This window comes from Dipodomys ordii, unplaced genomic scaffold, assembly GCF_000151885.1.
Source record: "Dipodomys ordii isolate 6190 unplaced genomic scaffold, Dord_2.0 Scaffold187, whole genome shotgun sequence".
In the NCBI taxonomy this organism is placed as follows: domain Eukaryota; kingdom Metazoa; phylum Chordata; class Mammalia; order Rodentia; family Heteromyidae; genus Dipodomys; species Dipodomys ordii.
Window position 1 is genome coordinate 411,616 of NW_012267403.1, and position 14,648 is coordinate 426,263.

Genomic DNA, 14,648 nt, shown 5'->3' on the forward strand with positions numbered 1-14,648 from the left:
ATGTGACTTACATAGGTCCCTCTCTGCTCTGTTTCCTGATGTCATTATAAGATATGCATAGGTCGTGGGTGAGAGAGAGAGAGTGTGTGTGTGTGTGTGTGTGTGTGTGTGTGTGTGTGTGTGTGCGCGCGTGTGTATCATGGTTAGGGGTATATAGGGAGTCCTCTAAAAGCATTTGAGATTTTGACATTAAAAAAGTCTTCATGACTAGACATGGCAAACAGAGTAATAAATGCTTAAAAATCCTGACATCTTGAAATGTACCCAGCAAACCTTAGTGGAAGAACAATTTCCTAGAGGAGAACCCCTTTGGAACTAGCAAGTTCCATAGCAATCACAAGACCTGAAAAGGGAACCATGCCCGCCCCCTCCCATTCACATATTTAAATCTAAAGCTTTGTGTGATAGTGTTTGGATGTGAGGAACCATGGGAAACAGATTGATTGCAATTGTTTATAAGCCACCAAGTCTAAGGTACCATTGTAGCTGTCTGGATGAAATAAAACACCAATGAAGATGAGGGAGTCTTCATCAATCAGCAAGGTGCAAAGTGCTTGCAAGCTTGGATAAGATTATATTGGGCAAGCTATGTTTTCCTACACCACCTCCTTCCCCAAATAACATAGATAAAATGCTTTCTGAGATGCTAGATTATAGCTCAGTGTTTGGTATGAATGAAATCCTCTGGGTATATGCAAGGAATTCAACCAATTCTTGGTCTCCTTTGGCCCTTCTGTAAGGGACTGGATGCTCAGAGCATATGGAAGAATTAGGACATCTTTCCCAATTAGGCACTGGGAAGGGGTGTGATGTTCCAGGGAATAGGAAAACAACTGCTGCTAGGTACTTTCTCTTACAGAGAACCCTAACAAGAGGGGGAAAAAGGCCTGCTAAATACCTACAATTTTAGAGTGTCTCAGTTGATGGGCATTGCTAGAAATAATTTGGTCTAACCCCTGCCTTGTGTCAGACAAGTGGACAGGGTAAAGAAGACACAAGAGGAGAATCCATGATTTTCTAATAAGTCTAGGCTGGTGTGGCTTTTCCTTATGATCAAGAGCATTTATTGGTATAGATTAAGTCCTTTCTCTGCATGTCAAAGAATCATTCTTTTATGGGGACATTACCTTGTAATGGGACCAAAAATGTGTCAGCTGATCATAATTTTGATATTTTCAACTATCTATAGTAAGGAGGAACAGAACAGATTAAAACGTATTTTTGGTAGGGGCCTTGGTTAAGCATTTGTAAGGCTGATGACAGCCCTCTTAGAATGGGCTAAACTTTTGTAAATGTTTTATTTTTATTTTTTTGCTTTATGTCACTTGTGGGGCTTGAACTCAGGGCCTGGCATTGTCCCTGAGCTCTTTTGCTCAAGGCTAGTGCACTACCACTTTGAACCATAGCACACTTACAGTTTTTAAGAGGCTAATTGGAAATAAGGCTCAAGAGGACTTTTCTGCTTAGGCTTGTTTTGAACCATGATCCTCAAATCTCAGCCTCCTGAGTAGCTTGGATTATAGGTATGAGCCAGTAGCACCTGGCTAAATTTTAAATGTTGAGAAACTCCATCTCTTTCTTTCATTTTCTTTTTTATTTTGGTGGTACTGGAATTGAACTCAAGGCCTTGTGCTTACTCAGTTTGCTTGCTCATCTAGCACTCTTTATGCTGGCTATTTTGGAGATAGTCTTATGGACTTTTTTTTTTTGGCCCAGGCTCGCCTTGAACCACCATCCTCTTGTTCTCAGCCTCCTGAGCAGCTAGGATTACAGGTGTGAGCCACTAGCACTTAGAGATAATATTTTTTTGGGGGGGGTCCAGTCATGGGCCCTGAACTCTGGGCCTGGGCGCTGTCCCTCAGCTCTTCAGCTCAAGGCTAGCGCTCTACCACTTGAGCCACAGCGCCACTTCCAGCTTTTTTCTTTTTGCTTATGTGGTGCTGAGGAATCGAACCCAGGGCCTCAGGCATGCAAGGCAAGTGCTCTACCATTGAGCCACCTTCCCAGCCCAGAGATAATATTTCTTTTGTTTATCTGTCGTGGGACTTGAACTCAGGGCCTGGGTGCTGTCCCTTGAGCTCTTTATTGTTCAAGGCTAATTAATGCTCTACCCCCTGAGCTACAGCACCATTCGTGGTTTTCTGGTGGTTAATTGGAGATGAGTCTCACAGACTTTCCTGGCTTGCCTGGCTTCAAACCATGATCCTCAGATTTCAGCCTCCTGAGTAGCTAGGATTACAGTCATGAGCCACCAGTGTCTGGCTAGGAGATTCCTCTTAATTACAAAAAATAAATGTCTGAGCTGAAGCTGCCACAGGCCAGGGGAGTTGGCTCTATCTCTACACTGTGACCACAAAACTTAAGATTGACATTCCTTCTTGATGGCATGTCTAGCTTTTCCCATTTTTGATTTTGTTAGCCTGTAAACTAGCAAAATGTACAACTTGGGCCTAGGAAGTGAAATGTAAAATATAACACTTAATTCTCTTAGTAGGTATCTAGGAAAGAAGCCTTAAATGACTTCAGCCTCTTGCTTTCCGAGTACAGAGAAGTTGTGGGTATCTGCAACGGAATTGAAAGTTGTCAAGAGATTATTTTTAGAAGATGATAATGAAAATAGAATTTGGTCTGTGGATTTGGCAGGAATAATGGTTATAGCCTAGAATGTGCAGACTTGGATAGACCTAATAGATCCGTCAGAGTGACATGCTCTCACAAGCAAGAAAAGGAATTATGTTGGCTATCATGCATGCTTAGAAACAAGAGAACCAGCTGCATATTCTGTATTTGGAAGTGCATTAGTACATACTACTTCTTATTCATGTGTGCCAGTCAAGAGCTTAAAGCTAGGACTGAAAAGAGATTCAAAAGGCTACTGAGTCAATTCATTTTTCCTAACAACACCCAAAGGTCATTCACCTTTTCTTCCTTAATGAACTATTGTCCCAATCTTCCCCAAGTCTTTTGAGAAAGCTATAAGGTACAATATCAAGTACAGCTATAAAGTACTTCTCCAATAACAAGCTTTACCTGGGGTCTAATCTAAATAATTATTGTTGTTCTACAAATCTCATTCCTCTTTGTCTATCCTTAACTAAGATGAGAGTCTTTCAAAAAGCTTCTTGTGTTCCCCAACACCCTGTTGGTAAAGATTCTACCTCCCAGTCTAGGACAGAAGCCTGCCACTGGGCAATCTTGTCAATATTCTCCAGACGTCGCTTGCGTTCGTTGATCTGCTGAGTCACATTTCTCATTACAGCCAAAGCAGCTGCCACATATCTGTAATCACTGTGAAGACACAAGAGTGAAAGTTGGATGAACCAATGTGCCAGAGAACCAATCTTTATATTCACTTTCCTCTTCTTCCTTAGTGACAGAGTCCTGACTTTCAAATGAGAACCCAAGTAGTCTTCTATCAAGTAGAAGACTAATTGTTTTATCAGAGATGGCTATGTGTTGTGCTAGATCTTCAAAAAATTTTCTTTAAGGTAGAAATTACACCTTTCTTTAGTCTATAATAAACTCTGACTGGCATATGGTTGGAAAGTTAAGCTCTTATAGCTATCATGGACTATAAAGACAAGGTCCATATTAATGGCAGGACAGCTGAAAGTTGGAAAAAGCTAGAATATGATAATGATGGAGACACCATATCAGCCAAAGACCTACTTGTAGACTTTTTACATGGATAATAACTCTCTCTCTTTTTTTGTGCCAGTATTGGGGCTTGAACTCAGGGCCTTATGTTCTCAGTTGGCTTTTCTGCTCAAAGTTGGTGCTCTATCACTTGAGCTATGCCTCCATTTCTGTTTTTCCCCCTTTGGTTAATTGGAGATAGGAGTTTCATGGACTTTTCTACCCAGTCTGACTTCAAACCATGATTCTCAGAGCTCAGTTTCCTATATAATCTAGGATTATAGGTGTGAGCCATGAGTGCCTGGCATAAACTCACTGCTTTTGATTCCAATATTTTTGTAATACAGTCAGCCAAGGACCAAGAAGGAAGCCTCACACATGACATAGTCCAGAAAATGTGACCATCTCTTTCTCCATTTATTTCTACAAGCTCCTGTTTAAAGATAATGCAGAATGCTATCTGCATTTTTTTCTCCTGCACAATATAGAAATAGAATGTTATGATTAAGCCACAGAGCCCAAATTCTATGAGTTCTGCAAAAATGGGGAGAAGTATGGTAGAATTTATTGAGGGGTTCAGTAAGTTAAATAAACATTCATGTAAATTGGATTACTCTTGGTGCTGTCAATACTATAATAAATCATACATTTCTTGTAGACATCATAGGGATTGTCTCCCTCTGAAGCACTGGTCCCAGCAGTACAACATCCTTTTTCTATTTTATAACATTTTTATATAACTCACGAAACATTGCTTATATAAAAATCCATACAAAGTTGCTAAAAAGCAAAGAATTTCCAATAATGTCTTGGGCTTTTGTCACATTCAGTTTTCTAAAGATGCACTCAAATCAATGGGATAATATTAACCTTACGTGATTGGTAAAATTATTCTTAGTATTTTGTCTCTTCACAGTATTAACTCTGATATCTACTTTGTGCAGGATCTGCTCTTACTAGGAGGCCAGGAAAACATTAAGGCTTCTACAAGAAGCAAGGGCTTCTAAACATCAATCTCACTTCACAATCTCCTCATCCAGGCAAGGAAAATGCTTGATGCTATCCAACCAGAAGACGCTGTCTCAACAGGACAGGAAGCAAAACTTTGAGGGGGTGGGAGTGGGAACTGAGGTCATCAATCTCTAGAGGACCCAAGTTGCCATGCTATAGCGTGATCAAGCCAGTGGCCAATTAAGTCACCACTCTAGAAGTACAACTTTTAGCCCAGTTCCCTGGGACTTTGGATAACCCATATGTTGCAAGTCATATCACTCTGCCTAGTTTTCTTTGCTTGTCTGATCTGATTTCCAATTGAATGGCTCCTGTGAAACACAGATTGAAAGTGAGATCTCAGCCATTTCATAGAGATACAATAAACTGAGAAGGCAAGAAGACAGTGATACAGTTCTTTGTTAACATTAGCTCAATTTAAATGACTAGTGCTTGCTTGCCCAGCACCAATTTCTGAAAAGAAGAGAGAAAAAGGAAATATGCAATTACTGCCTTTTCTTACTGAATGTGTCAAAAAATGGGCTGGAGGACCAAACACCAGCAGAGGGAAGGAAATTCTAACTACCAGGGTGGATGCTATGTAAAATTTCCTCTTAGCTGGCATCTATGACTCCAGTCTATGACTTGAACCACCTGCAATGACCAAGGGCATTTTATTACTAACAGCGACAGCCTCTACCTCTTAACAAGCTTATTTTGTCTCAAGAAAATGGCTAGAAAAGCCTGTTGTTACTGTGAGCCTTAATAAATGTTTTTCTGGATCTCATCGATGACTCATTTTAAACTTATAACCAACTATTACTTCCTAAATCTCTTCAAAACATGCTGTCTGGAAGCTGCATCTTTCAGTTTGTCCCCAAATTGCCAATTTCTTAGATTTAAATGTGTAACTTTATATCAATACCTGTTATATTGCATCCTTTTATCATTACTTGCCCTAATCTACTAGTGATCTTTTAGGGTCCCTAACATTGCCAAAGTTTCCACTTGGCAAGACTATCTGAACCTGCCATTTAGACACAGGGTACAGCAATGACAGAAGGGGTAGCTGCAGTGTAGAACTTGCTGACATACATTAAGTACACCTTCTGTTCTTTGGGCCCAGTTCCCTGTCCTCTATTCCTTTCCATTCTCTGATTTGAGGACATTAATGCTTTTAGGCACTTTCTGGAAAGTAAAGCTATACTATGCAATATGGCAAAACAGTATTCATGGTAATTACAATTAGATAAGATTAAAAATTTATTCACTTACTTGTACTAATTTCTCAGTATTTAATAGGCACATGTGGTCAATAAACACTGTATTGGACAGCTTAGATATAAAACATTTACATCACTGTAGAAAGTTCTGTTGGGGGCTGGGAAGGTGGCTCAGTGGTAGAGCGCTTGCCTTGCATGCTCGAGGCCCTGGGTTTGATTTCTTATCACCACATAAGCAAAAACAAAAAAAGTCGGAAGTGGCACTGTGGCTCAAGTAGTAGAGCGTTAGCCTTGAGCTGAAGAGCTGAGGGACAGCGCCCAGGCCCAGAGTTCAGGCCCCACGACCGGACCCCCCCAAAAAAGAAAGTTCTGTTGGAAGGCAACTATGCCCACCACTATACCACCAATGTTTCACACACAGCCTATACAGTAAGAATATATAACTATACATACGAAGGATGCTCACTAGCTTCAAGATGGTAGCTACCTCTGTGGAGAATAAAAAGGAGAAGTGAAAGAGAAAAGAACCTTTTGTCTCTGAATATTTTGTTGAAAGAAATTAAAAATATAAACATGAAAATCCTATGATCTCCTTAAAAAAAGAAAGTTTGAGTTGACAGGGCAGTTATGAAAATATCCCATTATTGAACCCAAGTATTAGCTGACTCTGAAACAATGCTTTGTCTGATCCCAAGTACTAGCCAAGTATGGATTTATCATTGCCACTGTTCCATACTGTCTATTTTTCTTTTGCCAATTTTTGCTTGCTGCCTTTCTTACACCAGTTAAGTAACTACATTCCCACATACAACCTGTTCTACTGGCTTTAAAAGTAGATAAAACCTGAACCCAAGTCAGAGACTCTAGATTTTCTGGTGAGGTCTAGACCCTGCTCTCTAGTGAGGAGAATAATGGAAACAAGATTTTTAGTTTCAAACATGCCAGCTACCCTTATTTTGTATATAATCTCCCTTCTTGTTAGCCCAAGAAAGGTGAGGAGGGGGAATTATGTCATCCTTCCATAAGCAAAGGAAATATTATTTTCCATTTATTATTCTCCATCCAATCTCCCTTGAAGACCACTCTGTTTACATCATTTCAAAACCACCTAACTGAACAACTTTCTGACTAAAGGCTTCAAGTTAGAAATAGTTAAACAAACCAAGCATGTCAAGCTAGAAACGTAATTATAATTTTTATTTCTATTTTTGCTGAACTCAGGGCCTGGGCACTGTCCCTGAGCCTCTTTGTACTCAAGGCTAGCATTCCACCACTTGAGCCAGAATGCCACTTCCAGCCTTTTCTGAGTAGTGTATTGGAGATAAGAGTTTGACAGACTTTCTTGCCCAGGCTGGCTTTGAACTGTGATCCTTAGATCTCAGCCTCCTGAGAAGCTAAAACTACAGGTATGAGTCACTAGCACCCAGCCAGAAATGTGGGAGTGGTACTGGGGTTTAAACTCAAGGCTTCACATGTACAAAGCAGACACTCTACTGCTTAAGCCATGCCAGCATCCCTTTTTGTTCTGATTATTTTTGAGATAGATTGGGTCTTGCTTTTTTGCCTAGGCCGGTATGGACTGCGATCTTACTATTTGTACCTCCTGCCATAGCTGAGATGAGAGGTATGTGCCACTATGCCCATTTTTTTTTGTTGAGATTAGTCTTGTGAACTTTTTTTTGCCCAAGCTAGCTCAAATTCTGGTCAAATTGACCTCTGTCTTCAAAGTAGGTGAGATCACAGGTATGAATCACTGGCATCTGGCTTAACCCCCAGATAGTCTTGACATGCATGGCAGAAGCTATCATCTTGATACAGCTTCCTTACAAAACTCTTACAAAGTGAGTTTTTCCATGACCCAGTATTAGTGCTGAAGCCTTCACTCCAGTTGATAGATTAATGTAGCCTACTACTGCCTGAACTACTTTTCTTAGTACCTTGGAGCCCAGTAAGAAGGGGGAGAGGAAATTAGAGACTCAGAGGGCTCTGAAGAATGGCAAATCCTAGGAAACTGTCTTGCCAGCTCCCATAAAACTAAAGAACACCTTGATGTTGTTTAATTCTTCTTTCTGGCACTTTTCAAGTCAATATATAGTATATAATTTACCTAGTCAATATTATTCGTCCAGAAATAAGAATTTCTAGAACCTCCTGTTAGATTTCATGACATGGAGTAGGTAGGTGAAACAATGGGATATGAAAACATATCTGAATCACTATTTGAATATCCAGGTTTTAAAACCATTGGCCTGAAGGCAGCTTCACTGAGACTAAGGTATGAAAGTCACTGCTCCACTTACTTAGAACCATGTAATATAACTGTAGAGGTCATTTTTAGACTCATAAAAGGTTGACAGAATAAAGGATGGCTAGTATAATGGCTTATAAACTGCCCTGAGCACAAAAATTACTATTACTGGAGAACTCTTTTTAGGCTACCTTCTGTGACTACCACTTCTGCCTTGTGTCCCGGACTCAACAGACTTGCTTCTTATTTTCCCTTTCTGCACATCAGTTTTTCTAGCTACGGCATGAGGAAATTTAACTAGAATGGATAGCCTTTTTATTCTAGGTAGCATATATATTTTCTATGTTTGTTTTTAATATTTTCACTTTATTGGGAATTCTTCAATGTCTTTCCAACGCTTATAAGAAAACCATCTAGATTGGGATTGTATCTCAGTGGTAGGGCACTTGCCCAACTGCATAAAGTCCTGGGTTCAATTTCTAGCACTAGGCATACAAACAATATATCCTTAGAAAACTTTAAACTCAGTTCTGGTGATGGGTGACACTAAATCTGTTCTGTTCCAGTGTGTTATAATTTGAATATGAAATGTTCCCCCACATGCTCATGTGTTGAAGGCTTGGTCTCCAGCTGGTGGTGCTATTTTGAGAGGTAGTGGAAGCTTTAGGAGAAGGTGCCTCACTGGAGGAAGTAGGTCAATGGGAGATACCTTTGAAGGTTATATATTGACCCTGGCCCCTTCCTCCCATATCTTTCTCTTTCTCTGCTTCCTGGATAGTATGAAGTTGTTCATGATATTCTGCCTTTTTATAGGACAATATGGACAAAAACTTCTGAAACTAGGAGCCCAAACAAATATTTCCTTCTTTGTTTCTTAGATCCTTGTCAAAACAATGGAAAAAGTGATTAATATAAAGGTCTCATAGGCACAAACACCAACTTCAGTCTTAGACTAATCTGCCCAAGGGAGGAGGGGGCAGATTCCTCCTTTGCAAAATTCTACCTGGCCTGCCTCTCTCACAGACAACAAACCATAAAGGCAGATATAGTGCTGACCCTGTTATACAAAAGAAGAGTTCAGTGCTAACAGATTGGAGTTAAAATATGAAATCCATCTAGGGCTCTAGAACCACTAAAGCACATGGTCCATAATTTGCCTTTGGCACCTAGATTTTGAAATCAGCCCCCTTGTGATCCAGACAATAGAACCAAATGAAAGGAGTAGGCAGGCTCAATAAAAGTTAGGGGAAAAGCTAAGAGAAATTGGGCTAAGCACTTCTTTTTTCCTAGAGTGCTTATTGTAAAGAAACTAAGAGCTGAGTTGGCAAGTCTAAGGTCAGGAAGTTAGCAATTAAGGGCAGGCTAGAAACAGTATGGCACTCTAAGCTGTGTGAAAGAACAGGGATGGTTCACTGCAGGCTATGTACACTGTTATGAGGATTTTTCTTAGCATGTACCTCACTGGGAAGAGATTGAGGAGCATCATTTCTATTCAAAGAGTTAGCTTCCTTCTTCCCCGTTGGTTTAGTTTTCTTTTTATGGTGGCATAGAGATTTGAACTCAGAGTCTCATAAAGCATGTCCTCTATTATTTGAATTACACCTCCCACTATGCTTTTCTAAAAAACAAAAGTTAAAATATTTTCTTACTAGGACAAACAGAAGAGCTCAAAAGCTATGTACATATGACCATATAACCTGATGCTAAAGGAAATGAACCCTAAGATAGGGACACAAGAGAGTTTTATTTTTCTTATTCTTTTTAATGTACTTATAATGTACTATGTGATTTTTTGTTTCTTTGTATGTTCTTTCCCCAGGGTACAACCCCTGTTGCCATTATATTTGATTTCGGTGTCTTGAATCTTGTATATACATTTTTCTAATTTGGGGAGGGGAAGGGAAATAACAAAATGTTGAAATTAGGCTACAGGATGACCCATTGTAACAATGAGATGTAAAAACACTATGTTGAAAATGAACTTTACAACTTGTGAGGGTGGGGGCAAGAATTGGGGAAAGGGATGGTAGAGGAAAAATAAAGGAGGGGGTAACAATGCTCAATAGGAAATAGACTCATTACCTTGCTCATGTAACTGTAACCCCTCTGTACAGTATCTTTACAATAAAAAATATTTTTAATTTTTTAAAACATCAAGAAGATGCTCAAGTCCTCTGAGTCTTTGTACAGTTGGTGTGGGCACACAATAGTGGCAAGGCTAAAGACCAGGGAAGTAACCTTGCAGAAGGAGTCTAGGGGCAGTTGGATAGGATTTTACCCAGACATCTAAATTTTTCAAGAAGAGTTGAACACTTATTATATCAGAGTTAATTCTTATGAGGTTGAACTCAGGAATAAGAAACAAGCTACAAGGTCCAGTATCTGAAGGCAGGGGATAAGCTGTCTATACTGATCTACACCTTTACAAGCAACTCACAAAAAGCATTCCCTTACTTCATACACAACAGCCTTGTAAGGGAAGCAAGAATGCAACTTATTTTGTAGATAAACTAATAGAAGATCAGAAACAGTAAAAAGATATGAATTTTCAATAAATATCAATAAGTACTACTTCCTTTCAATCTCTTACCTGTGATCTTGGGCAGTATATTTAAGAAGCTCAGCCAACTGTAAGGGATATTTGCAGATCTTCTGCACTGGAGTCAAAAGGAAACCATCAATAGCAATGTCAATCATCTGCTGCAAGAGACGACAGGCCTCAAAGAAGTGCTGGTAGCGGCTGTCCTTCATCAGCTTGGAGAGTTCCATACAGGCGTCCAGGTGGTTGTTGCAATACTCAGAATATATCCAGAAACCGTCTTGCTGTAGAGAGAAGGCAAAGGCAAAGAGAAAGGTTACTGAAGATCCTAAAGGAAATTTCAAAGTAATAGAAACACAGGTCCTATTCTTATGCAGAAACATTAAATAATGTCAGTTATTTTTAAACTGATTTACAATTGTAAATTTATTGTAAAGTTCATATCAAAGAATGAATATGGAAGAACAACAAGGAAATTCTGGAAAAAGTGTAATGAGGAAAGACTGGCTCTAACAATAGTAAAACAGAGCATGACAAATAAAACTCTAGCTCTGGGCTATAAAAAGCGATGAATTAGAAATTTCACTTATACTGGGAATAGACTAATTTGCTTAATATTCGCTGCTATGGATTATAGCTAGAAAAGCTGAAAAAAATGTAATAAAATTTGTCTGAAGAAATTATCATCCAGAACCTTAGATGATCTTCATGAAATTGCCCTTTGGAAATATGTCTTAAAATTATTTAGATATAACATATGTACAAGAGGTATGTTGAAGAAAATATGTGTAAATATGACTGTGTATGTTTGTGAATATATATGCACAGAGAAAAAAGGAAGAGGAGATATTTAAGAGAGAAAGGAAGAGAATACCCACGTAATTTAAAAATGCTAGTAACAACTGAGTTCAGGTAAATGATATGCTTAATTTTAAAAATAACATATTTTGAACAACCTGTAATAATCATATTTTAAACTTTCTGTAAATTTAAAATTATTTTAAAACTGTTTTTTTAAGTTCCTACATTTTCTGTCTTTCTTTTCTTTTCTTTTTTTTTTGTTGGTCGTGGGGCTTAAACTCTGGGCTTAGCCGCTGTCCCTGAGCTCCTCAGCTCAATGCGAGTACTCAACCACTTGAGCCACAATGCCACTTTCAGTTTTCTAGTGGTTAATTAGAGATAAGAGTCTCACAGACTTTCCTGCCTGGGCTGGCTTTGAACTGTGATCCTCCTGACTAGCTAAGATTACAGGTGTGAGCCACCGGTGCCCAGCTACATTTTCTTATATATTGTTTAGGACTCAGTGAAAAATTAACCTGATGCATGAGAATATAAAACATGAGAAAAAATTATTGAACAATAAGTCAAGACAGTTATTATGGACTTTGTGTTTTTTTTCTGAGTGTCTATGTATCCCCAAGTGACCTTGAACTCATGATCCTTCTACCTCCAGAAGAAAAAAAATAACTCAGAAAAAAATTTAGGCAAATAAGGCAAGATAGAATTTTTTTTATCGGTTGTGGGGCTTGAACTCTGGGCCTGGGCACTGTCCCTCAGCTCTTCAGCTCAAGGCTAGTGCTCTACCACTTGAGCTATAGCGCCACTTCCGGTTTTCTGGTGGTTTATTGGACATAAGAGTTTCACAGACTTTCCTGCCTGGGCTTGCTTTGAACCACGATCCTCAGATCTCAGCCTTTTGAGTAGCTAGTATTACAGGCATGAGCCACTGGTGCCAGGCTTATAGAATTATTATTGGCTTTATCTTTTGGGTTCTATATTTTGGGTGTGTGTGTGGGAGGGGTCTCACTATGAATTCCAGGGTGGTTTCAAACCCATGATACTTCTGTCTCTGCCTCTCAAATGTTGGGATTATAGGTATATGCTAACATACAGCTAAACATAGGTTTTATAAAACAAGCAAAATAGTATAGAAAAAGAATGACATACCATAATTATGAGGGATTTATCCCAATTTATCATTAACTTAGATGAACTCATAAGAACACTCCAATCAATACAGAATAAGCATTTGAGAAAATATATTTTTGATAAAAGCCATCAGCAAACCACAAGGAGAAACTACCCCCAATGTAATAAAGATTACCCATGAAAAAATCTAAAGCTAATTTCATTCTCAAGGTCAAAATATTGAATGTTTTTTCCTAACATCAGGAACAAAATAAAGACCTGTTCATTAGTTCTAGTTAACACTGTTCTAAATACCATGATCAGTAAAATAAAGAAATAAAATAGATGGCATACAGATTGGCAAAATGATATAAAGCTATTTTTATCTGGAGATGATTAATCATAAGGATGCTACCAAAATATGTTGAATTCTGTAATGTGTCAGAATATAAATCAATATATAAAAAGCATTGTATTTTTGCATAGCAACAAACTGTAAAAAAAGAATTAAGTACCATTTACAGTAATAGCAAAAAGTATTAAATAGTTAGAAACCAATTTTGGGATGCAGGACATCAGCAAGATGGTTTAGGAGAAGATGCTAATCTTCCTTCTCTTCAACAAAGAACAACTCTGGCACCTATCCATGAACAAAAGTAACCTTGAAAGAGCTTAAGGGTCTACTAAAGAAAACATAGCAATATAGAAAAAGAAAAAAATGCCTGAGAATAATCACACAAAATGGGTAGGGAGAACAATTTCAGTTTTCCTGGGCTACCCCATCCCTGAAATATTGCTCAGCACAGAAAATGACTTTCCTGGTCACATGCCCATCCCTTACCAGGAAAAGGAAAGCAGGGCATACAACCAGGTTCCTCAGCTTTGGGGACAGTGCCAAAATGACTAACTTTAGTTTTACCACACCTAGATCTCTGGAGGATTGACATAGGTGTCTGGATATAGCAGGAAACAAGAGAGACAATGAACTCTATCACTACCAGCTAGGCAGTAGGAGTCACTGATTCCCAGTGACATGCTTGGCACAACAAGCTAACAGATCTCTCTGCCAGGACATCAGCATCCCTTATAGCAGCTGGGCATAATGCCCAGCTGTCACCACAAATGACCCCTAAATGTTCAAGGTGAAAGACCCCAGTGATTTGTTCTGCAAAAGACAGCTTTTACTGCTGAAAAAACTAACTGCTACCACAGCAGCAGTCCACTGAAGCTATGTCACTTAGGGTTCTCTAGAAGCTATGTCTTTTCCCTCTTCTTCTCCTTCTTTTCCTCTTTTTTTGCCATCACAGTTTCGAGGTACATGATATATGCCAACTTCTCCTCTTCTGCTCCTTGAAGCCTTCAGCTGCCTGGTACAAGAACCCATTTCTGTAATTTTCATATTTTCCAGGTCTCTGACTCATACTCTCTCTTTGTACTCTGTGTCTGGACTTGTCTGAGCTGTCCCTATCACATATCTACTCCTCTGTTTCAGAGACCTAGACTACTCATATTCTTTTATTTTGTTATTGTGAAAATACCGTACAGAGGGGTTACAATTACATGGGCAAGATAATGAGTACATTTCTCATCAAGCATTGTTGCCTCCTCCTTTGTTTCCCCTTCCCATCCCTTCCCATCTCCCTCGCCTCACCACCCCCCCTCACCACTCTCTCCACCCCCACCCCCCCGACCTGCACCAAAGATGTATATAGTTCATTTTCGACATAACATCTTATACATCTCATTGGTGCAATGGGTCCACCTGTATCTCTATGTAAACAATTTGTTTTATCCCTTCCCCTCCCCAAAGTATACCGACATCAAATACAGTGAAAGCAGGGGTTATACCATGGGGGAGGGACATACAAAGCAACAAAGAAATATCTTATAAATATGTCAGACACAATATCAAGAAAGAAAAAAAAATTGAGTCCTTAACTTGGGGTTCATTTCACTTAACATCAACTTATCTGATCATTTTTGCTTGTCTCAGACATATACTGGTTATTGCAAATAAGGGAAACCATAGGACCTATGTTTCTTTGGGCCTGGCTTACTTCACTTAATATAATTTTTTCCAAGTCTTTCCATTTCCTAACAAATG

General features: G+C 39.0%; 1 protein-coding gene across 4 annotated transcripts in view; it reads right to left on the bottom strand.

Moving 5' to 3' along the window:
* The window catches only part of Arhgef9 (Cdc42 guanine nucleotide exchange factor (GEF) 9), a 215,438-nt gene that overhangs the window by 24,760 nt on the left and 176,030 nt on the right, over positions 1-14,648 (bottom strand). For all 4 annotated transcript variants that reach the window (XM_013034313.1, XM_013034310.1, XM_013034311.1 and 1 more), the window contains 2 exons: positions 10,688-10,920; positions 3,159-3,288 (listed from right to left, as the gene is read on the bottom strand). In XM_013034313.1, coding sequence (XP_012889767.1) covers positions 3,159-3,288; positions 10,688-10,920 — 363 coding nt within the window. The remainder of the gene's footprint in view (positions 1-3,158; positions 3,289-10,687; positions 10,921-14,648) is intronic.